Source organism: Chiloscyllium plagiosum, unplaced genomic scaffold, assembly GCF_037043375.1.
Source record: "Chiloscyllium plagiosum isolate Xiang-an unplaced genomic scaffold, Cpla_swu_hap1 HiC_scaffold_42, whole genome shotgun sequence".
Taxonomy (NCBI): domain Eukaryota; kingdom Metazoa; phylum Chordata; class Chondrichthyes; order Orectolobiformes; family Hemiscylliidae; genus Chiloscyllium; species Chiloscyllium plagiosum.
In genome coordinates, this window is record NW_028270180.1 from 42,348,344 (window position 1) to 42,373,178 (window position 24,835).

Consider the following 24,835-nt stretch of genomic DNA (forward strand, 5'->3'; position numbering starts at 1 on the left):
CCCATCCAAGCTCACTCGTTTCCTCACTCTCCACATTGCTCGTTTGCTCACACTCTCTCACCCAGGCTTTTTTTGTTCCTCCATCACCGCCTCACCCGTTTGCTTTCTCTCTCCCAGATAGGCTTGCCCATTCCGTCCCAACCCGGTCTCACGAGTTTGCTCTCTCTATTCCACACAGAGTCGCTTCCTACCTCACTCTCGGGAATGATGTTCGCTTGTTTGTTAGCACTCTCAGGCACTATCTCTTTACCCCTTCCATTCCGGCATCACTTGTTTGCTCATTGTTTCACATCCAGGCTCACTACCGCCCTTCCTTCCTCCTCGCTCCGTTCATTCACTCGCACTCTTCCTCCACCAGGTTGGCTATCTCTTTATTACTCGTTCCCTGTGGATCTCTCTCGTTCGATTCCATCCTCCCAACCTCACTCGTTAACTCACTGTTTCTCCAGGGATGGCTTATTCCCAGCCCTCCGGTCTCACTCATTCACTCGGTCTCTCCCACCAATGCTCACTCGCTCAAACCTACTGTGTCCCCTAACAATGGCTATTGGCCCAAGCCTGATGTTGTTAAAATACCTTTCGTCTAAAGCGCCGCACCAATCTCTGTTCGTGTAGGATCGGCCTGAATATCCGCACACTTCCTCTGCTCCACTTGCAAAGACAGGTGAGACAGGACTCGAGGAAGCGAGGAGATTTGGAGGGAGGGAGTACATGACGGAAAGAGAGTGAAAGAAAATGGGAAGGGGAGGGAGAATGAAATATAATTAGTAAATAGGAGTAGGAGAGAGAGACAGAGGGACAGTGTGACATTAGGAGAGAGATACGTAGGGAGGAAGAAAAAGACAGACAGATGAATCGTACAGTGTCCAGATCGAATTAGGGGACACAGGGTTGAAAGCCAGGATAGAGTGATTTAAAACCAATTTCTGAGCTCAGGCCCGATACCGTCCCCGTCCCTGAGGACCAGGACTTGGGGCTGAGTCTGTCTCTGCTCACATCAGCTTCCTCAACGCAAAGACAAACAAACATACCATACACTCTGCTGCTCGGCACTTTTTAATATACAACTTTATTGTTTACAAATTGAAGTGATCGATTCAGTCAATGGGATGGTCCCTTTTCTCATTGACCCCTGAACTGTGAGAAGCAATGAAATGTGTTTCCGAAGTCCCTACTGGGATAAGCTTGGACAAACCAGCACTACAAGCAGTGTGTTACCATAGCGATAGGCAGCTTTCTCGCTGAAACATTATACTGAAATTTAAAAATCTCAGATGGATTGATTAATGTGTGAACTTAATTGACTGATGGATTTTGATAAAGGGATATTTCAGAACATTCTTCACCTGCTGTCTGAACTTAGTCTGGGTCACGGCATAAATCGCCGTGTTTGTGCAGCAACTGAGGAGCTGCAACATGAAGCCCAATTCTCGCACAAAGGGATGTAGATAAACAGACTGATACCCAATATAATCCATCCGATTCCATATAGAAAACACCATTAACATTGACCATAACAAGATGAAATTAGCCGAGATGACAAACAGTAAAACGAGAGATTTTTTTCGATTTCTCATTTCTGTGTCAGACTGAGCTGCCCCATTGGCATGAGCCCGGAGTCTCGTGCGGGCTCTGCTGGTCACTAAAATGTGTCTGACTGTGAAAACATTGAGCAGCAGAATCAGGAGAAATGGGAGAGCTGGGGTTAGAATGTGGTGGAGGAACTCGATTGTGGCCCAGTTACGGGAGAAATAAACAGCGAGTGTTACATCACAAAACCAGGGGGCGTTGGATAGCCCATACCGTGCTGTAAGCATAAAATACCAAAACATGTTCTTTAAACAGCTCAGCACAGTCACTGCTCCCAGAACCACAGCCGCCGTTTTCTCACTGCAAAATTTACTTTTCAGCTTCTGGCAACAAATGGCCACGAACCGATCAAAGGTGAAAGTGACGGTGAACCAGACAGAGCAGTCAGTGGCTGTATAAAGCAGGACGGCGTGGATATTACACACGGGAATGTTCCTCAGAAAAGAAAACTGTTCCATATAAACAATGGGAATGTGTCTCAGGATCAGGTCGAGGATAATGACCAGTAGATCTGCCACTGCCATCGCCTCCAGGTAACGTGTGACGCATGGAGACAATCCACAATCTTTATAAAGCAGAACGTAGACAGTCACTATATTAACTGTGAAAGGAAAACAAACAAATTGTACATTAGACTGGAGCGAAATTGACCAGTTTGACAGAGGGCCCAGTGAGATGTTTAGACGTGTTACAGTATTCATGGATTTATTAAAATAATTCGAAAGGAAATAATAAATGGATGGTCTGAATAAATGAAAAAAGTGTCACAAAACACAAGAAACCCTCCCTCCCCAAACACAGAGAGACACATTCATAAGAACAGACAGTTTTTACAACAATTCTCAACACATTCGATCAGTTGAGAACAGACACAGTTCACTTCTTTCAAGTTCCTAATACCTCGTGTGTAAACGTTGCTCTCCTGAAGGATTCCCTCCCAGTTCCATGAAAACAAACGGAGTTTGGAAATTTCTGACTTTTCGTGTAAATTGTGGTCGATCATGTGTCGTGAAGACATGTAAATGCAGAGAAAACGTATTCACCCCTTTAACTGCTTGAGGGGACTTCGGAATAGTGTCTTTATGTCCCTGGGATGGGATCTCTTCCCTCAGGATCGTATCTTTCACTCAATTCGCTGACGTCCGGCCGTTGACAAGTAAAATCAGGGAAGTAATATTCTGGGTAATTTCGGGTATAGAATGCTCCAGGAAATGTTGAGTAAATAAATTTGAAGGGAATGTCGGGTACAGAATGTTCCAAGAAATGTGGGCAATGTATTATTCCGCGGATTGGCCGGTATAGAATGTTCCAGGGAATGTCGGGTACAGAATTTGATAGAGTCATAAAGACCTTCATCAGAAAGACCCTTCTACCCACTAACTTTGGTGAGACCCACTCAGGCTCACGGTGGGAATCCTTCCGCCAAACAACTCAACTGGTGCTTTGTTCACAAAATGAATAAGACAAAGATAAAGCTCAAAAACGTGATGCAAGATCGTCTTTAATGTCTGTGTAGATGTCAACACATATTCAGCTATTCTCCCCCATCTCGTTTTCAGTTCTGTCTAACACTCTCGGATATAAAATGTTCTGCTATTCAGTTCCCAATATTGGTGACCCTGTAGCCATGTCTTTCTGATGCCATTAAATCGTATCCATTTCCCTCAATGTATTCAGTAATTTCCTCAGTCTGTTTTGAGAATATAGAAGAAATTCCGGTCGAGTGCCTTTCATTCAGCTTTTTAACCCATTATTCCCTGACACACTGTAACCTGTATTCGATGATACCTTCATACACACAGATTCAAACTTGATTGTTAATGTTTCATGAAGCCCCAACCACCATCCGCGGTTATATCCTATCCCACTGGCAGGACAAACTCAACAGTAGTGGTGGCACGGGAGGGTGCAATCAGGAAAGGAGTTATCCTGGAATTCCCCAAGGTTGATTACAGAACACGGGAAATCTCATAGGAACAGGTTAGAGATGGACAAGTAAATCTCCTGGTAGTGTGCCATCCACACAACACCGCCGTTATAACTCAGATCCCCTCGATGTTGAAAACAAATGGGAGGAAGCACTGACAGTCACAAGGGCACAGAACGTACTCTGGGTGAGGTACTTCAATGTCCATCACCAAGAGTGTCTCCACAGGCTCACGGCTGACTGAGCAGGGCGAAGCCTCAGTACACAGCAGCCAGACTGTGGGAAATGACAGTGGAACCATGAAGACGGAAACATGCGCATTAACCCACATGTCACAGATCGCGCTATCCAGAAAAGTATCGGTCAGAGCAATCAGCATAGAGTCCTGGTGGAAGGAAATTCTCAGCCTCATTTTGAAGGTAACGCCCTCTGTGTAATGTGGCACTACATCCTTTGACGTAAGACATACATCCAGCCTACCGAACAATTGGAAACTGCACATCCATGAGCCACGATGGTCTATCAGCAGCTGCAGCATCAGTGGCCTTACTCCAACATAACGTCAGGAGTGGGTTGTTCATTGATTGTTCGAAAAAGGTTGTACATCAATCAAAACTGCACCTACACTGAAACAGGCTCTTCAACACGTCAAGAGTTTCAAACAGGAGCAGAATGAGTCGTTCCAGTTATTCGACGCTGTTACTCAACAATTGGAGTAGATCTTTTAATCTGTCAAACCTGTTACACGTCAAATGGAAGGGAACATTCAGCCTTTCAGGGCTGCTACAAAGAAATACGGTGAGGATTGGTTACAGGGTGAGGAACAGCGATAAATTGTTGATTTTTTTTGTCAGTTTAACACATATTAACTACAGTGACTCAGTGACGAGTGCTACGGCCATAACTATTTACAATCAATCTCAATGATCAGGAGTGGAAAAAATGTACAGCTATTGAGTTTGCTGATGACACTTACATAAAAAGGAAATGATATTGTCGAGACAAAGTGGAGGTGCTGCGAATGGATACAGCCAGTAACATCAATGGGTTATTGTTTGGCAGGTGGAATGTAACATGATATAGCACCTGCCTTTTGTTTTCAGGAAGATTTGAAGACAGTATGTTCCTGAAATGGAAAGCGATTATTGGAGTTAGTGATACAGTGTGCACTGGAGGGCTCACTGTCACCTATTCAGACATCAGACATGTTGCTCCATCTCCCTGATGGTCTGCTCTCTGAATTTTCCAGTGGCAACATTGCTTTCAGTAAACACAGTATATTTTGTTGTGGTTGTTGGCAGTGAGAAATGGTGATGGGGATGGTGCATTGAGAAGTCTATCAACGTGATCGCGTTTATCCGAGCTGTCATGTTCTCTTTCCACTTGGAAACCTGAAGACGATGAGAGTGGCTGCCAGCTTCTGAATGAAGAGGCTTTGGCTGCAGTGGGCCAGGACAGTGGGTCTTAATTAATATAATGCACTGGGCGTGTACACACTTCAGGATTAATGGAGTAAGTTTTGCATAAATACCTCTGCCTCTCCCGATTGATATGGGTCTCTGCCGAGCCATGTGCACCATCGCGATACCCGCTGTACTGGGAAAACATCCGGCAATCCCTTGTGAGGGAGAAAATATTGTATTCATCTCATCCACCATATGTATCCTCTGTCAACGAATGGTGACACTGATGGCGACATACGATGAGATGATGGATATGTCACCTACTCATTCCTAGAAAGTGCCTGTTCCTAGAAGCTGACTGAAATTATGATCATAACAACCACTGGCAGCGCCGTTCTCCCCCTTGTGTGAAGCTGCAGATCGTGTTGAAGGAGGCGACAACGCTCTGTGAAAAGGTCCTTGTTCCCTAAGGGTCATCTTATATTTTGATCCTGGGCTAAGTATTGCTTGGGAAGCTGTTCCTGAAAAACACGGGTTGGATATTGCAGATCCCTATCCCCAGACAAACACTTACTCCGTGGTTTCAGAGCTCCCCTGTCTGCAGCCTCTGCTCCATTTGTTGTTCATTTTGCAGACCCAGGTGCTGTAACTGCCGAGGTACGAAAAGCAGGGACGCTACTGAGCCTCCCGGCTCTGCTGCATAGACACAGGAGGCGATCATTTATTCATTCGAGAGTATATTTGGAAGCAAGAGGAGGCAGTACAGCCCCTGAAACTTGTCATACAGGAAAAGGTGGAAGCCATTCACTCACTTTATGAGAGAAGTGTGGTGTACATGATCTACTTGGAATTCAGTAAGGCGTTCGGCAAGGTTTTCCATGGGATACTGTTCAGCAAGCGTGAACGTCTTGGAACACGGGGAGAACTAGCCATTTTAATGCAGAACTGTCCCGAAGGTAGAAAATAGTGTGTGGGGCTGGAGGGTTGCCTTTCAGCCTGATATCTGTGACCAGTGGAGTGTCACAAGAATCGGTGTTGGGACCACTATCTTTCGTCATTCATATAAATAATTTGAATGTGAACAAAGGAGGTATATTTACTAAGAATGCAGATGATACCAAAATTGGAGGTGTAGCAGAGTTACCTCAGAGTACAGGGGGATCATTATCAAATCGGCCAAAAGGCTGAGGAGTGGCAGTCGAGTTTAATTTAGATAAGTGTGAGGTGCTGCATTTTGGAAAAGCACATTTTAGCAGGACTTATACACTTAATGGTATGGTCCTACGGAGTGCTAGTGAGCAAAGAGACCTTGGAGCGCATGTTTGTATTTCCTTGGAAGTAGAATATCAGTTTGATACGAGAGTGAAGAATGCATTTGGTATGTGTACCTTATTGATCATAAATTTGAGTGTAGGAATTTGGAGTCAGGTCGCGACAGAACATTGGTTAGGCCACTTTTGGAATATTGCGTGTAGTTCTAGACTCCTTCATATCATAGGATCGTGTGAAACGTGGAAGGCTTCAGAAAAGATTTACAAGTATATTGCCTGGGTTGACGGATTTGAGCGAAACGGAGATGCTGGATATGCTGGGCTGTTTTCTCTGGAGCGTCCGAGGCTGAAGGTTGATGTAATAGAGGTGTGCAAAATCTTGAGCGTCATGCATAGGATAATTAGAGACAGTCTTTTCCCTTGTGTATGGTAGCCCAGAACGAGTGGGCATAGGTTTAGGGTGAGAGGGGAAAGATATAAATGGGATTGTTCTGTGTATGTGTGCAATGTGTTGCCAGGGGAAGTCGTGGAGACTGGTGCAATTGCTGCATTTAAAAGGCATCTGTAAAGGTCTATGGATAGGAAGGGTTTGGAGGGATATAGTCAAAATGCTGGCAAACGTGAACAGATTAGGATAGGTTATCTGGGCAGAACGGACTAGTTCGACTGAAGGGTGTATTTCCGTGCTGTACATCTCTATGACTCTAAGACTCTGAAGCCTATTACACTTGAGCTTCCCAAACCTGCCACACAAAAATACAGCCAGTCATCTTGTTTGCTCACTTACTTACAGTAAAAAAGAACACAGCTACATTATTCAGATTTAAAGGATGTTTTACAGAAGCAGGAGAACGTTTTTCACCAATCGAAGATGTCACGAATGTGAACAGGCCATTCAGTCCCTCAATTCTGTTCCACAGGAGCAAAAGGAGAGCAAACAGCTATTGTAGCCTGTTACTCAGGAATTGGTGGACGACACTTGTTTCCACAAATCTGATACACAGATACAGGAGGCAGTCATTCAACTGCTCAAGATTGGGACATAGGAACAGGAGGCAGTCGCTGAACTGCTTGAGACTGGGACACAGGAACAGTAGGCAAACATTTCACTGTTCGAGACCGGGATACAGGAACTGGAGGCAAATATTCAACTACACGAGAATCGGGCACAGGGAAATCTGGCGTCGAGTGAGCCGATACTGTTACCCAGGATCAGGAGAAGAGGCTCAATCTCTACAAGTAAGTGGCAGTGGGAGAGAAGGTGAATTGGCTTGTTAAGATCAGAAATATATGAATATGTTGCAGGAGTGAGTCTTTTGAGCGAGTCCCAAAACACATTTCAGCCATGGCTGATCTGATTATGACTTCTCATTCCATTTTACGGTGATTCCCCTGTTGGCAGCCTCTGCTCCAAGTGTTGATCATGTTGTAGGTCCACATGCAGTAACTACAGTGACCATGACTCATCGAGATTGGTCACCAAAGCGTTTTGTCTTCTTGACTGTTCACAGCAGTTTAAAATACAACCTCCGGGAAACTATCCTCAGTATTTCTACTGACTTTCCAAAAACAGAATTAATTCAAACGCCACACAACTCCAGGTTAAAGCCTGGTATGAATCAATAACAGTTGAGGGGATCGCTCATGTTACTGCGCACATGATCAGCAGAGAGTGAAAATGAGAAGCGTTCAGTGGATAGGCACAGAATCAGTTCAAAAAACACGTCTCAAAGCCGCTGAAACACCACTCTCCAAAATGAAGCTCAGGGCAGGACATCAGGAAGTGAAAAGACGCAAACTATACATTTAAATGTTTTTTCTAAGCTTTGTAATGGGAGAAACAGATGCTGTAGGATGAGTAACAGTAAGGTCCAGGGAAAGATACAGGAGAGTTATTCACATCAAAACTCGGCAATTAAATTTGGACGTAGGGGAATCAGTTTAATTGGCAGCAAATTGTTGTTCTGACAGCAGTACGTGTGGGAGCATCAAGCAGAAGTCTGTAGGGAATGTGAGCAAAAAAGTTAAAACTCACCTCTAGCGTCGGGTCCCACCGTTGGTGTTCCAGCAGCAGAAAGTGCGGCAGCGTCGAGCAGGAGACTGTCGGAGAGTTAACCATGTTACAAATTTGAGCGTTTCTTTTAACTGAAACATTACTCGGGTAATGTCTCCCACCCGTCCTACTCCCCTAACCAAACAAAAACTGTGCGTCGTTTGGTAAGATGACAAGTGTTTTCTTTCGTGTTTCATTATTTTCAGTGGTCTATTTGCGAATGTAGAACAGTGATAATCATGGTTAAGGCAGTTGCACGTCCTTCCCGCAGTACGTGGCAGTTACGGTTCGCCTCTCGTGTCCCTTTCATTTAATTTGTTTCAAGTGCACCCAACGTCAGCTCCTCTAGAACCACGTTAGCGAACTGGAGCTGCTGCTGGATGAAATTCCAATCATTCGGGAGGCTGGATGGGTTATTGACAGGAGTTGCAGGGAGGAATTTGCTCCTTTGCCACATAATGAAGGTAAATGGTTTGCCATCACGAGTAGGAAAGGGAACTCGTAGTTACTGCAGGGATCTCTTGTAGTGGTTCCCCTCAGCAACACATATACCGTTTTGGATATTGTTCGGGGGAACGGCTTAGCAAGGGTCAGGAATGGGGCATAGGTATCATGTGCAGAGCCTGTTCTGGTTTCTCAGAGGGGAAGGGAGAAGAGGAGCAGAGCTTTAGACAGTGGAGACTACACAGTTAAGGGGAAGATAGGAGGCTTTATGGGAACGAGAGACACTCATGAGCGGTGTGATGCCCCCCAGGTGACAGTGGTCATGATGTCTCTCATCGCGTTTTCGGGATCCTGGAAGCGGAGGCGGAGCAGCCCCAAGTCGTGATCCACATAGGCACCGACTATTTTGGTAAGAAGAAAGACGGGGACCTAAAGCAGAAATTCCGGGAGTTGGATGGACGCTTAGTGTTATAACAGAGTTGCTATCTCTGGATTGTTGTCCATGCCACAAGCCATCAAATCGAGGAACAGAATAATCGAGAATCGATGATTCTCGATAAGAGCAAGAGTAACAGGATAGTTGTTACGGGCTCTTTAACCTCCCCAATATGGACTGGGAATACTAGTGTTCAGGTAGTTTGCATGGGTCAGTTTTTGTTCAATGTGTACAGTACGCAGACTGTCTAACAAGGGGATCTGAACATGTGGATGCAGGGATGGTGCAGGAAGGAGGGTTTTGCGTTAGGGATAATTGGAGTTCTTTCTGTGGAAGGTGGGACTTCTACAAACAGGATGGTCTTCACCTGAATGAGAGGGTCACCAATGTCCTGGGAGGGAAATTTGCTAATTCTCTTTGGGGGGTGCAGGATTGTTAAACAAATGCAGTAGGGATATGAGAAACTAAATTGTATTTCTAGTGTACACGTGAGACAGGGTAGTGAGGTCATGTATAGGTTTACAAGGTCATGAAAGTGCACCGGCAACCAGGATTTTGATTTCAAATGTGTGTACTGCAATGCCTGGAACATCCGGAAGAAGGTGTGTGAACTTGCAGCATGGGTTAGTGCCTGGCATTTCGATGTTGTGGACATTTCGGAGACATGACAAGAAGAGCGACAGGAATGGTTGTTGCAGATACCTGAATTTATGCGTTTCAGCATGAACAGAGGTGATGGTAAAAGAGGAGAATGTGTAGCATTCTTAATCACGGGTACCGTTACAACAAATGGATAACGTTGGAGGACTGATCCACTGAAGTAGTTTGGGCTGTGGTTCGAAACAGGAACAGACATGTCTCCCTGTTGGGAGTTTTCTATACATCTCCGAATTGTTCCAGGGATGTAGAGGAAAGGATAGCAACGATGATTCTCGATAAGAGCAAGAGTAACATGATAGTTGTTACGGGCTCTTTAACCTCCCCAATATGGACTGGGAATACTAGTGTTCAGGTAGTTTGCATGGGTCAGTTTTTGTTCAATGTGTACAGTACGCAGACTGTCTAACAAGGGGAGATGCCATATTGGATTTGACACTGACCAACTGTTAGATTTGGAGGTAGATGAGGACTTGGCGATAGTGACCATGATTCGCTTATGTTTACTTGAGAAATGGGCAGGGATACGTATAAATCACAGGGAAAGAGATATAATTGTGGGAAAGGCACAAGGGCGCGATTAGGCAAGGTTTAGCATCCATCGGAAGGGTGATAGTAATGCAGGGGATGGTCAAACTTGAAACGTTGAACTTATTTAAGGAACAGGTACTGTGGATCCTTGATAAGTATGTACCTATCAGGCAGGGAGATGGTTGTCTAGAAAGGGAGAAATGGTTCTCTAAAGAAGTTGAACCTCTTGTCAGGAGGAAGAAAAATGCTTCTGTGAGGATGAGGTATGAAGGCTCAGTTAAGGGGATTGCGAGCTATATGTTCGCCAGAAAATAAATAAGCATAAGACTAATAATACCCAGGAGGATCATCAATACTTGTTGGCAGATAGAATCAAGGAAATTCGCAGGGCCTTCTATCGGTATATCAGCAAGAAAAGAATGATTAAGATTAAGGCCAATCAAAGATAGAAGTGGAGAGTTGTGTGTGGAATTTCGGGACATCGGAGAAGCGCTTAATGAATAATTTTCATCAGCGTTCACATTGGAAGAAGGCAATATTAGTGAGGATACGACGATGCACACTACAGGATTAGATGAGATTCCTATTGACAAAGAGGACGTTTTAGCAATTGTGGAAGATCTGAAAGTGTGTAAGACCCCTGGGTCAGGTGGGACTTATTTTCGGATTCTCTGGGAAGCCAGGGAGGAGTTTACAGAGTCAATGGCTTCGAACTTTATGTCAGCATTGGCGAAAGGAGTAGTGCCAGGGATAGCAAATGTTGTTCCTTTTTTTGAGAAGGTGAGTCGGGACAAAACTGGTAATTATAGCTAAGTGAGCCATACTTTGGTTGTGTGTAAGATGTTAGAAAATAAGAGACAGTAATTATAATCATCTAGAAAGGAACATTTTGTTTAGGGATAGCCAACACGGTTTAGCGAAGGGTTGGTCGTGCCTGACTAACATTATTGAGTTCTTCTTGACGTTTACAAAACAGTGGGATGAAGGTAAAACGGTTCATATGGTGTACATGGAGTTCAGTAAGGCGTTTGATAGGGTTACACAGAGTAGGCTACTGCACAAATTGCAGTGTTTCGGGATTGAATGTGATTCGGCAATTTGGATCAGAAATTGGCTAGCTGAATGAAGAAAGAGGGTTAAGGTTGACAGAAAGTTATCATCCTGGCGCTACGTTACCAGTGATGTGCCGCAAGCATCTGTTTTGGGGCCACAGCGGTTTGTCATTTTTATAAATGATCAGGATTTAGGCGTAGAAGGATGGGCTAGTACATTTGCGGATGACACTCAGGTAGGCAGAGTTGTATAGCGCCAAAGGACTTTACGATTGATAAGGCGACATAGATAAGATGCAGAGTGGTGGCAAATAGAGGTTAATGTGGAAAAATGTGAAGTAGTTCACTTTGGAAGAAGTAACAGGAATGCAGAGAACGAGGTTAATGGTAAAATTCTTGGCAATGCAGATGGACAGAAAGTCAGATAACAGCATAATGTTGTCTGTTATTGAAAGAATTTCTGCTGAAACTTGATATCTGCTTCTTCATCATCGACATCACGAACTGCCAGCTGAAATTAGAGAGTATCTCCAAGAAGATCGCAGCACAACCACCTGAAAAGGAACAGCACTCCGAAAGCTGGTCCTGCCAAATAAACGTCTTTGGTTATAATCTGGTGTTGTGTGATGTCTTAAATTTGTATTTAACTGAGGGTGACATCAAGGAGTCTGAGCAAAATTGCACTTCATGAGAATCATTTGCAAATCCTCCACTGTTTGGAGTCATTCATATCGCAAGCGAAGATGTTTATGGTCTGTGCACATCAATCATCTCAGCCCTGCGGCATCTCTGCAAGAGATCGTCAGGGCTCCTGTCCCGGTCCAGACATCTCCAGCTTGTGTTAGGAAGTGTGGAAGGAGGCCAGTCAGCCCATTTAGTCTACACTGAGCCAAAGTGAGATGTTCACTGATGATCACATGATGTTCAGACTATTTGTCTACCCTCCACACTTGAAGCAGTCTATGTCCATTGAAACAATACCTGGACATCATTCAATATCGTGCTGTTAATGCGTGAGTAGTATTCATGTAACAGCACTGCCAGACACTGTTCAATTCCACAGTAAACGGAGGAGCTCATTTAGCACCTCAACCTAGTTTTCACAAGAATGTGAGCACCTTATTCAGCACATCAAAATTACTGTGCAAGAAAAGGGACGGCTTATTCAGTCCCTCTGCTTATAATGTAGGAAGACAAGCAGTCTGCTAAGGGCTACAAGTCTAATACACGCATCAGAAAGAGACTATTTCAAACCTGAAATCATTTACAAAGGAACAGGAAGAGGTCATTCCGCTTCTCAAATTACTAACACAGGTGTCAAAATGTTCCAACATCACGAAAAAAATTGAGTAAGGATTGCACAGATGGACTTCCCCACTTGTTCCTCGTGGCTTCATTACTCAGTTCATCCGTATTATTTAGCATGATGTTCTGGCACTAGGCAGAAGCCTTCTTTTAAACTGGTCACAAAGGCATCTTCCAACTCTGAGAGAGCAGACCCATGTTCTCTCTTGAGGTCACAAGCTGGTGGGAAATGGCTGACTATTTCAGAATGAAGGTATCGTGGGTGCTGACAGGATTTTGAGCAATATAACTTTGAGTGCAGAGATACACAATAACTCTGAATTAAAGTGTTCAGAGTTCATTTAGAGCCTTTCCCTCTCTGCAAATCTATGTGACATCTCTGCATAGGTATGTAAACTATCTGGACTTGGACATTCGATGGAAAGTATGGCATGTCTCCCCTTATCAATGGTTGTCTGCGACATAATGAACGTTTGTCCATAACCAAGTTTCAAATTCTTAGACTCTCAAAGCGCTACAGATTTAACCCTTAGTTACTGCATTCTCTACTTATGGTAACATTAGTACAGGTTATGGTCTGGTGCAACTCCTTCGTATTGTGTCGATGACATGGAGGTCATTATTTATAAAGTAGACTCAGTTTTTACGCAATACTCCAAATACTGTTTCAACAAAACACAACCTTGAGTAGTATATATTTACTCTGGTACATTTCTTATTTCGCATTTCACATGTCATTTACAGTTATAATTACTTACTGTCCCCTATGGATTCTGAAGGTGACGTATAACCAAGATCATTTTAGAGACAGCACTTCCCAACATCTCCCTTTTTAAGGAACACAAATGAGAATTATTACATTTGTTATTCACAACTGAATACTTTATATACATTGCGAACTGTTTTTACAAAACACTGATTTTTGATACCCCACAGCATTCAGTCCATGGAAAATCACCACTTTCTTCATTTTGCCTATTAAGGAATTTTGAATCCATTCGGACTATTTTCTACACTTATATATCCATGGATTCGAACACCACTCACCTGCATTCGACCATGTCAAACGTTTGAAGATTCAAATACTCTACTCCCATCGTATCTCAATTGTCGATGTGACCACGGACAATTGGTGGTTTAATCCAGCGGTTTAAACAAAGATAATTCCCTTTTCCTAAATCTAGGCCGACTCTACCAAATCATAACATTATTTTCCATAACTTTTTGGGGAAGATAGAAGCAATGTATTCCCCTCAGTGGTAGGTGGCTTCTCTCAGCGAATGAAAACATCCAAGGACTACACTCCAGACATGGTGGATATGTTACCCACATCTGCCTGAAAAGTTCCAAAATCAATGCAGTTCACTTTATGGTGAGTGTCAGCACAGTCCCACCCTGAGTCTGAGAATACAGATAATACTAAAGCAAGTGCAAGAGCATCATTTTTGAAACAAGCTGATTTCACTCATGCCACCTTAATGGGTCCAATTTACAAAATATGTTACTGGAAATCCCAGGGAGGACAGTGCAGTGCTCTGCCCCTCCCTGTTTGCAAAGTTTCCCTTCTGGATAGTCTTAGCTGTTTTTGTTTTCCATGGACGCAGGCACTCTGTAAATGCAGCGTCAGCAGATTGGGTCAGCAGATCCGTGAGTAACCAGAATGAAACCAGCAGCTGATAATATAAACCTGTGGATAGCGTCTACAAAACCAGTGAGCTTTCCGTATTTCTCCTTTGCAGATTTTCCTCTTTAGATTCCCTCCAGGTGAGTTTCGACGTTCTGCTCTGCAAACTTCTTATCCACAGGAACGTTTCAGAAAGTTCTTCAGCGAGCAATCTACATTTGTTGGTCTTTGGCAGTTCTCCTTCTAAGTGTTCAAAATTTCCGATTGATAACATACAACATTGGATTATTTCATTGATTTTGATATTTTCAAAATACTAAATTCAAATTGATTGGATTTTGTTGTGTTGGGATATAATTCAAACTGATGGGCAGAATTTGAATTTCATCATGTTTCATGGTAAACAAGATGCTGCAATTGTTTCGTCCAAGAGTCATCTTGTTACCTTTTTCAAGACTCTCCGCGTTTTGTCGGTCCTTGCGAGGTTTCGAACTCTATTAAAAATACAGTACACCTCTAAACCTTCATAAGAGCATAAAAGTGAATTAATCTCTGGGACATGATCAGTTGTCCCCAAGAATTTTGTTGGACGCTAGGAAAGTGATTGCCATGCACCTTGCTGATACATTTATGTCATTATTGCCACAAGGCTGGTGCCAAAAGATTGGAGATTTGTTCATGTGATGCCACTTCTTATGAAAGTAAGGAACTATAGCCCGCTGAGCCTGACTTTAACTTTGACTCAGTTTTTCATGGAGAATTTCGAGGGAAGGATTTATTTGTGGATGTAAATTTTCTCGCTGAGCTGAAAGTTTAGCATTCGTTTGATTCGTCAGCATACGGGGTAACACTAGCAGTATGGTGACTAAAAGTGAAAGAAAAAAAAATGATGTTCCCTAACTTCGTGACGAAACGTTTGAAACCAAATCTTCCAGCTCAGTGGGCCAACTAACATTCAAAACCTCAACTTGAACGGCACATGTTCTCGAAAATTGGTCGGATGTATATGCATTTGGAAAAGCAAGGACTAACGAGATTGTGCTGAGCATTGGAAGATGGAATTTATTTCACATAAATGTGATGTGTTGCATTTGGTATGCCACATTTGTTGCATTTGTCACAGCAAGGCAGGGTGGTAAAATAGGAAGTTTCTACAATTACCTTTGTTGGACAGTGCTTTGAGTTAAAGTGCTTGGATGACGCGTTGCATTTGTATGGGACATTGGTTCGGCCAGTTTTGTAATAGTGCCTTTAATCCTGGTCTCTTTGCTTCCGGAAAGACATTGATAAACTTGAAAGCTAATATAAAAGTTTCACAAGTATGTTGCTGGTATTTTGATGGGGGTGGCTTAGTGGGGTTGAGCTACAGGGAATGTTAAGTAGGCTGGGGCTATAATCCCTGGAGTGTTGAGGCTAAGGAGTGACCCGAGCGGTTTTTTAGTGGTGTATCCCGATAATCTTGGGTGAGTAACATAGAAGGCCACTAAATGTTACAGGACAGCTGTTCACGTTAAAAATGGACAAGTACATTTTGGACAACAATGCTGAAATATGGAGGTAGATTGGCTAATGGGACTAGCTGTAGGAATTAGAACTTGGAGGGGCCAATTACAAGAATGAGAACAAAAAGAAATATTGCCAGATTCTCAATCTACCTCACATAACCATCCTAGATTGTCACAGACAGAGAAAAATAGTAGCTGGTATCAGTTGATGTACCAACAAACGTAACTGCTTTGGGAAATAGACAGAGAAGGGGAGACGAAGAGACAGTGACATCGAAGAATGTGTTCACAGGTTTCTGAATGCTGCAATGTAGACATTTCAGTACATTCTACAACATGAGTTAGCGTTCCCAGTAATGATGGATGGGTGGGATATTATTCTGAGTCCAGATGAGGGAGACTTTTTGGTGGGGTGACGATTTTTACTACAGCTTTGTAACTGTGGGTGGGGACAGCAGATACTCCGTCTCACTGGCCTGAATCAAACAATAACTGGTCTCAGTGACATTTTCTTTGTGACGGAGGGATCTTCTGCACGAGGCTGACTTAGTTTCCTGGTGCTATCTTATCGAACCCACCTCATTAACCAGCTACCCATCCCGAAGGTGATCCTCTCATTCAATGCTAGTCCCATTTCTCCCACCCATCATGTCTGGAGGTAGTCACCAACACCCGGATGCCCCTGGATATTCCTTGATCCCTGGCAGTGGTTTGTTCGTTAAAAGACCAAGGGGGACACGTTTGAGCTTTCTCAGTGTAGAGTTGTCCTACATAGATAACAGAGAGCATGGCAGGTAGGGGCAATTACATCATCATTTGTCGACAGGGCACGGAGTTCCTGGTAGATGGGCTAGTACAGAGGAAACCATTCTGTTCCCAAAGGTGGCCACAGTGCAGATCAACCGAGCATAGTCTGAGTTTACCACCAAGCTCATTGCAAAGCCAGTGATCTTAAAATATGTCCAGCAATACAGGATAAGAACCAATAACCTTTCCCGCTCTGTCAGGATAAGTGTTGCTGTATATTTTCTGCTCCCTCACACTCACTGTCTGTTTGTTCTTGCACATACCCCTAAACAATGCTCATGACTTTCCTCTCTCACTACTGCATGCAGTACCTCCGCCGCCATTCACCTCTACTTTACCCCGCCCCCCAACACACTAATAACACGGCATGGATACAACATTGTGGACTGACTCCCTTCATTAAACACACCATGACCCCACCACCAACACCAGGCCGAACAGCAGGGTCATATATTACCACGCTCACTCATCCCTCCTTTTCGACTATTCCAAGAAAATTAAACAGCCTCGAAGAGGACAGAGACATGGTCAAGCTGGGTCATTGAGTAGCCAATATCCGTTCCCTCACACACCCTCCCCCCGCACGAGCACATCCCACCAACCAGGTAAGGAGCAATGTTCAGGGAATGGTAATTCTCACTTTCAACCCACTGTCAGTTCCGTTCCCTCAGAGCAACCACAAAGCCGTGACCCTGATGCCATTTCCCTTTTGTGTTGAGCTGGTTCAAATGAAATCTCCTGGGTATCATTGGGCTGACGGTGGGTGGAAAACATATCGTCTCCACCATCTCCCAGGAAGGGAGCACGGAGGACCCCTCCAACACCCCCTCCTGTAAACAACTCAGAAAATGAAACTAATCTGCCATATTTTCTGCTCTCTCCACTTGTCCTGAATTCTTCAACATTCCGTGCTGATATACACTCATAGTCCTCTGTTCCCTCATCCCCCATTAATAACTCTGCAGACTACTTTATATTGTCTTTCAATGTGCTTCATACCAAAGTGCATCACATCACACTGCTCTGCATGGAACCTCAGGTGTCATCTACTTGAATACGTCACCAACTTGTCACTGTCTTGTTGGTGTTCCACTCTGTCCTCTACAAATCTTACAATTCTTCTCGGTTTGGTGACACCTGTAAGCATTGGCATTTTCTGAGAGTCAAGATCCTCACACAAGAAGTGACAAATTGGTACAACCATTAATATAAACAAGTGAAATACTGGAAAACTGCACATGGAGGGACTGAACTATTGACACACTGCTATTGGAGCCATTAAAATAATGACACCATGCAAAATAAGCAACAGAAATGCTAACACACACTTTCTAGAACAAGTGAAATAGTGAAAGGCCCTCCACAGAGCAAGGGAAATACTGACAACCTAACTTTCTCTGTATTTTTGTTGATGCTTTTGTGTCTGTATTTGGGTGTGCTTGGTTATGCTTGACTTTTTGTGAGTGTGCGTTTCTGTGTGTGTCAGAGCGAAAGTGCATGTTGCTCTGTCTGCGGGTTAATGTGTTTGTTTATTGATACCTCTCTACATTTATGCATGCAACTGATTGGTAGTTCGTGTGGTGACATACATTATGCAATGCCACTCTCTTCTGGCCTTCTCTAAGACAGACCATATGGATACAGAACAGGGTGAAAAACAGTAGGGATTTCGCTTCTTTTCATGTATTCACGGGATGTGGCCCTTTATAGCCTGTTCCAAGGTGCATGTGTGGAGGTGTTGATGTGGTCAGTTCTTGAACATTCAGAGGCTGCAAGTTGCTTTAGTGATTAACACTGCTACCCTACAGTGCCAAGGACCGAGATTCAACTCCAGCCTTGGGAAACTGTCTGTGTGGTGTTGCATCTTCTTCCGGTGTCTGCATGGGATTGTTCCGGGTACTCTGGTTTCCTCCCAAGCCAAAACTACGCAGTTAAGTGAAATGGTCGTGCTAACATTGCCCATAGTGTTCAGGGCTATTTATGTTAGGTGTATTAGCCATGGTAAATACAGGGTGATATGAACAGGGTAGGGGATGTCTCAGTTTGGGATACTCTCCAGACGTTCCGTGTGGATTGGTGTGCCGAATAGCCTGTTTTCACTGTGGATGTCGGTTCGCTCGCTAAGCTGGAAGGTTAGTTTTCAGACTTTGTGTCATCATACTGAGAAAAACCATCAGTGAGCATCTTGAAGAAAGACTGGTGGCATGGCGAGAATTTTATTTATGTGGTCATGTTTCCTTAAGTTTGTGACGTCATTTCCTGTGGTGACGGAATTTCATGTGGTGTTGTCATTTCTTGTTAATTTTCTCATGGGGTAGTAAATGTAATCGAAGTCAATGTGTTTGTTGGTAGAGTTCCGCTTGGAATGTTATGTTTTTTTTAGGAATTCTCATGCGTGTTTTTGTTTGGCTTGAACTAGATTGCATGTCCTGTCCCAGTCAAGGTAGTGTCCTTCCCCATCTGTACAGAAAGATACTAGTGAGATTGGTCATGTGTTTTTGTGGCTCGTTGATGTTGATGTATCCCTGATGGCTAGTTTTCTGCCTGTTTGATCAAATAGTATTTGTTACAGTTCTTGGAAGGTATTTTGTAAATGACATCAGTTTTCCCTGTTGTCTGTCTGGAGCCTTTCAAGTACATGAGCAACTGTATTCCTGTGTTGGTGCGTTTCTGGGTTACCATGATACCAAGGGGTTCAAGTAGTCTGGCAGTGATTTTCGAGATGTCTTCGCTGTAATGGCGAGTGGCTAGGCTTCTGGACGTGTTTTCTATCCTAGTTGGGAGTGTTGCTGAGAAATCGGCGGACTATGTTTATTAGGGAGCCGTTCTTTTGAAGATACTGCTTACACGCTGAAGGGATTGTCCGATTACCTCACAGTCAACATGCAGTATAGAATCATAAAGTCACAGATATGTACACGAAAACAGACCCTTCGGTCTGTCAGAAATGGGGGAGTGTGTTGTTCTTGCAGAAATAGAAAAGCAAGAATGTGTATGTGCAGAAAAGGGGTACAAGAAAAATATCAGTTAAAAAAGCATGAGGGAAATGCGTCTTTATATTTAATGCATAATTGAGTACTAAGCAAATAACTTCTTTCATCATAATGTTTTAAATAATAGTCTCAGCAAAATAGCTGAGATAGCTGAAACACATAAACTAGGCACGAAAAGATACATTGTTAAAACGTATGTTCAAGAATGGTATGTACCTGTGAACAATGGAAGATGTTACAAGCAATGTAAAAAGAACATCAAGATTCAAGGATAGCAGAATCTTCCTTCTGTCAGCACATACAGAGGGAAAGGTCGCCAACTTGGAGAAAGGGGGGAATTAATAAGACCACATCGCAAGTTAGTCAGAGAATAAAGTTGATTGGATAATGTAGGAGTCAGAAGAGTTGACCTCAGGCAGCTCAAAAGTATAACTGTGTACAAGATTGAATGTTCATTGCTCATTTGCTTCAGAAATTGATGCCCATTTTTAAAAGATCGTAGAATAAGTTGTCTTGCTTTCGGTTTTAGTTGTCTCGTCTAAATTTTATTGGTTTTGTTTCGAACAGAGTTGGGGGCTCGTCCGGCATCCCAAGTTCTGGTCGCTCAGCAATTTTTGGGAAAACGGAGAAGTGCACCTCGCTGATTTAGGCTGTCTCTAGTTTCCCTACTTGCTGCGGCAGCTCAGGCGAGCATGATCCGGAGTGGGAGACCCTGGAAACAAGACACGCTGAGATGCGGCGGGTTCGGTCGTGTAACACGTGTACACAAGACCCGGGTAAGAAAAGATCTTATAAGTATTATCCGGGCGACCAGGATCGGTAACGGTGGTTGCTGCTAGGTATTGCCGCGGGACAGGGCGAGCTGACACGCGGCGGATTTGGTCGGGTAACTTTAGTGTACAGAAGATCCGGATAAGATATATATCTCTGGCTGACCAGGGTAAGCAACGGTGGTTGCTGCCAAGTATTGCCGTGGGACAGGGCGCGCTGACACGTGGCAGGTTTGGTCGGGTAACTCTTGGGTATACAAGACCCGGGTAAGATATATATCCCGGCGATCGGGATAGGCAGCGGTAGTTGCCAGGTTTTGACACGGGATGGGGCGCGCTGATTCGACCAGGTAACTCTTGTGCACAGACCAAGGTATGAAAATGGGCCTTTAAGCATTGCCTTGGTGGTCGGGCATGTACGAGAAGTACAGGGAATTGGCAACACATAAAATAAAGTATTTAATTGGCTAGCTGGATCTGACGAGCAAGGTGTCTACCTGATTGGACCACCCAGCCTTAGTCCGGTTGTAAAGAGTGGAAATCGCCCACGAACATGCCAGTACCCTGAAATGGGTGCGGAAGAAGGTGACACCGGACCTCAGTAAGGTTAATTAAATTACATAAAGAAACGGCTGAGTATTGAAATGGGAAATAAGAATAGTGATTTAAGTTTAGAAAGAGACATTAGAGGGACGTCCGAGTACCACATCCCAACGGACAGTCCGTTAGGAAAAAGGTTAAGAAATTGGAAGTACAATCCTCGGACGCGAGGAAAGGAGAAAAAAAGATAAAATGTCAATGGAAAACAGCCTTACAGTGAGAAGGAATCAGATTATGCTTCGTGTCAGAAGGGCTAGTCGCTGAAGGGCCACTGAGGTTACACTTTGTAACTAACTTATAGCCAGACATCCAGAAAAAATATTCAAAACATAGAGGAGTCATTACGGGAAGCTCAAAGTGTCTGTGAGATATGTTGTGTGTGTGTGTGTGTCTGAGAGAGAGAGAGAGACAGAGAGAAAAGGACTGTACAGCTAACAGAAAGTTTAACCCTTTGTAATTCAATTAGAATGCACATTTCTTTGTTGGTGATTGAATGTTTGTGCTTTGTTCTCTGGAGCTTGAGATCCGGGATTGTTTTGAGTCTGATTTCTATTATGGAAATTTTGATATGATTTCTTTTGGAGTTAAGGATTTTGCAGATTGTGAAGTGGAGTATTGGATTTTGCTATTTTTGGAGGTTGTGATTGCCTTACTGTCGGTTTCTGGCTGGTCTCTTTTGTCCTTACGTAAAAGCGACTTATGGAGGACAGTTGGAGTTTTGGTTCAACATTAGATTGCAATAAACAAAAAAAATCCTATGGTTGGGATCGGTGACCTTGGATTTGGCCATTGTTCATGAATTAGAAGTTTTTTTTAAAAACCTATAGCATTGTAGTTGAGCGGTGGCTGGTCGGGACTACTTGGGATAACTAGTTTTGGATTTGAATCGGGGGACTAAAACCGGGCAGTTGTGGTGGATTTCAAGGTTGGGAGCTGTATGCATTTCACATTTTAAATATTAAACACTGAATAAATGAATTTATGATATATAAATGCATGTTTACAGGTAGGATTCCTAAATGTAAATTTGGGAACGGGCTTTGAAGTTGGACAGGCATAAATTGATAAATTATATTTGAGTTTACAGATAGCAAGAAATATTGCAATATTACTTTTAAAAGGTCAAGGTCTAAACAAAACATTGAGTGATGAGGAATGGCCATGAGATGGCCCTAAAGCTGTTCAGTTGGTTAGATCGGCTCAGCAATTGATCTGGCAACGTAAAATGAGAAGCAGAAACAGAAGGCAAAAATAATGATAAGCCACATTTGATGAGGTAATAAAGAAAAAGGACAAACCAAAAAGGAAAGGGAAACCGGAATAGTGGCGGGCAGTATGTTGAAAATAAAAGGAGGAGAAGGAGATGTTAAGGGGTCTGTTAGACAGGAACAAGAATCAAAGTGGAAATCCTCACAGGCGGGATGTTATAACTATGGAAAGACAGGTCAATTTAAGAGAGAGTGTCCAGATTCAAAAAAGCAAGTATATGCAGTGCCGTTTATGAACCATGGTGAAAAAAAAAGTCATGTCAGGGGTTCCTGCCCCCGGGGACCCACCAAGAACAGTTGATAAATTTAAAGGTGGGACCTTACAAAGAGGACGTAGTTTTCCTAGTCGATACCGGGGCAGCAAGTTCATCCTTAAATTTTAAGCCCAAGGAAGCGGGAACGAAACAGTTAATTGGTTTATGGCAACGGTTTTGTGATGAGAGGCACGAAGAATCAGTTTGGCGCTCATGACGAATTATTGCCAGCAAATTGGGGATTGAATTAACTGTAAATGGTGCGATGAAATCTTTTCAGGTTCTTACATTTGAATGCGCTCGAGCAAAACAATTACAGAAACAGAATGAGAAGTCACACGTGACTGGTAAACAAACAGAACTGTGCAGTTACAGTTTTTAAAATGTTTTAGTCACTTGTTGCGTTTCCACCCTGACTTATATAATATATACAATTAATAATTAATATTTATAATATATCAATTGTGTTAGCCTGAATCAATATTAATTGGCAGGATTCCTTAATACATTCTCAGTGACCTGTCATATTGATTCATGGTTAGTTTAAAACATGACTGCATTAATTCATTGTTAATTAATGAATGGAAAGCTACATTCCTGGCCGGAGTGTGTGCAGGTATTGTCAGCAACAACCTTATTGTAGAGGAGAGTCGGAAACGTACTTTTGGGGGAGACTTAATAGTCAGCACCCCACACCAAGTATGGACCATACTAAATCAGAAAGCAGGACAATGGCTCACAGACTCTTGGATCTTGAAATATGAGACAATCTTAATAGAACAGGATGACCTTGTGTTCGTCACAGACAATTGCTTGAATCCAGCTGCATTTCTGTGGCGGGGCGAGGGGGGTCGCCCTTGGCAATCCAGAACATGACTGCCTTGATATTAATGAATATCTGACTAAAGTGTGAATGAACTTAAGAGACGTACCGTTGCATGTGGGAGGTCGGTAGTTCATAGAGGGGTCCTCCCGGATGATTGAGGGCAAAAGGCACAATGGATATGCTGTAGTAGACGGGATACAGGGAAACGTTATCGAGTCTGAAAGACTGCCTAAAGGCTGGTCAGCCCAAACATGTGAACTCTATGCCCTAGAAAGAGCTCTCAGGACCTTAGAAAACAAAACAAAAGGAATGGTATGTACAGACTCCAAATCTGCGTTTGGAGTGGTTATTACCATTGGAAAAAATGGCAATAAAGAGGACTGATAAATAGCACAGGAAAAGAACTAGCTCATGAGGAATTGATAAAACAAGTGCTGGAATCCCTGTTACTCTCGAGAGAAATAGCGATAGTTAATATAAACGGACATCAGAAGGGGAATGAACAAGAGGTAAGAGGAAATAGACTGGGCGATGAAGTAGCTGAAGAAGCGACCCAGAATCCACAAGGAGCAGTGAAATACTTCCTAATACCTACAATTTCAGATCTTCAGGGTGTCCCGTTGTTTACTACAAAGGAGAAAAAGGGACTAAAAGATGTAGAATCTGCAAAGACAGCAGATGGGCGCTGGTTGTTACCCGATGGGAGGAAAGTGTTGAATAAAATGATGATGCGAGATTATAGCTGTTCTACATCAGGGGAGTCACTGGGGAATGCGAGCAATGTGTGATTTAGTCGGAAGGAAATATGGATGTAAGAGATTATATGCGTTGGCAAAACAGATATGCGCAAGCTGTACAACTTGCCAAAAGATTAACAAGAATGTAATGCAGGGGGCAAGAGGAAGAAGAAACCCGGGGTGAGACCCTTCCAATGTATACAGGTGAATTACACCGAACTAATCCCAGTAGGGAAGCAAAAATAAGCATTAGTCCGAATAGATCACCTAACTGGGTGGGTGGAGGCATTTCCAATGTCCTCAGCTACCTCGAAGGGAGTAGTGAAAACTCTTTTTAAACATATAATCCCTCGATATGGAGTGGTAGAAAGTATAGATTCAGACCAAGGTAGCTATTTTACCTCTAAGATCCTACAAGAAGTAATGGCAGGATTAGAAATCTCTTGGGAATTCCACACTCCTTGGCACCCGCCTTCCTCTGGACGGGTGGAACAAATGAATCAAACCTTAAAGAAGCGATTGTCTAAACTAGTCCTAGAAACTCGATTACCACGGACCAAATATTTGCCTATTGCGCTATTACACATTCGGAGTGCCCCAAGGTGCGATATCGAACTTTATCCTTATGAAATGATGTTTGGGCTACCAATCCTAGGAGGGAGAGGAGAACTGCCTAGCTGAGTTTAATGACACGTTTTTGAAAAAATACATTACGGCACTTGGCTCTTCATTATCTATTCTTTGAAATAAAGGCCTGTTGATACAGGTACCGCCACTCGAAT

At 43.3% G+C, this 24,835-nt stretch overlaps 1 protein-coding gene across 1 annotated transcript in view; it reads right to left on the reverse strand.

The window, feature by feature from the left end:
- Positions 1-1,283: 1,283 nt before the first annotated feature.
- LOC148137590 (putative G protein-coupled receptor 139) overlaps positions 1,284-24,835 on the reverse strand; it is a 44,677-nt gene continuing 21,125 nt past the window's right edge. Inside the window, exon 2 of the mRNA XM_087982095.1 lies at positions 1,284-2,191. Within this exon, the coding sequence (XP_087838221.1) occupies positions 1,284-2,191 (908 nt within the window). The remainder of the gene's footprint in view (positions 2,192-24,835) is intronic.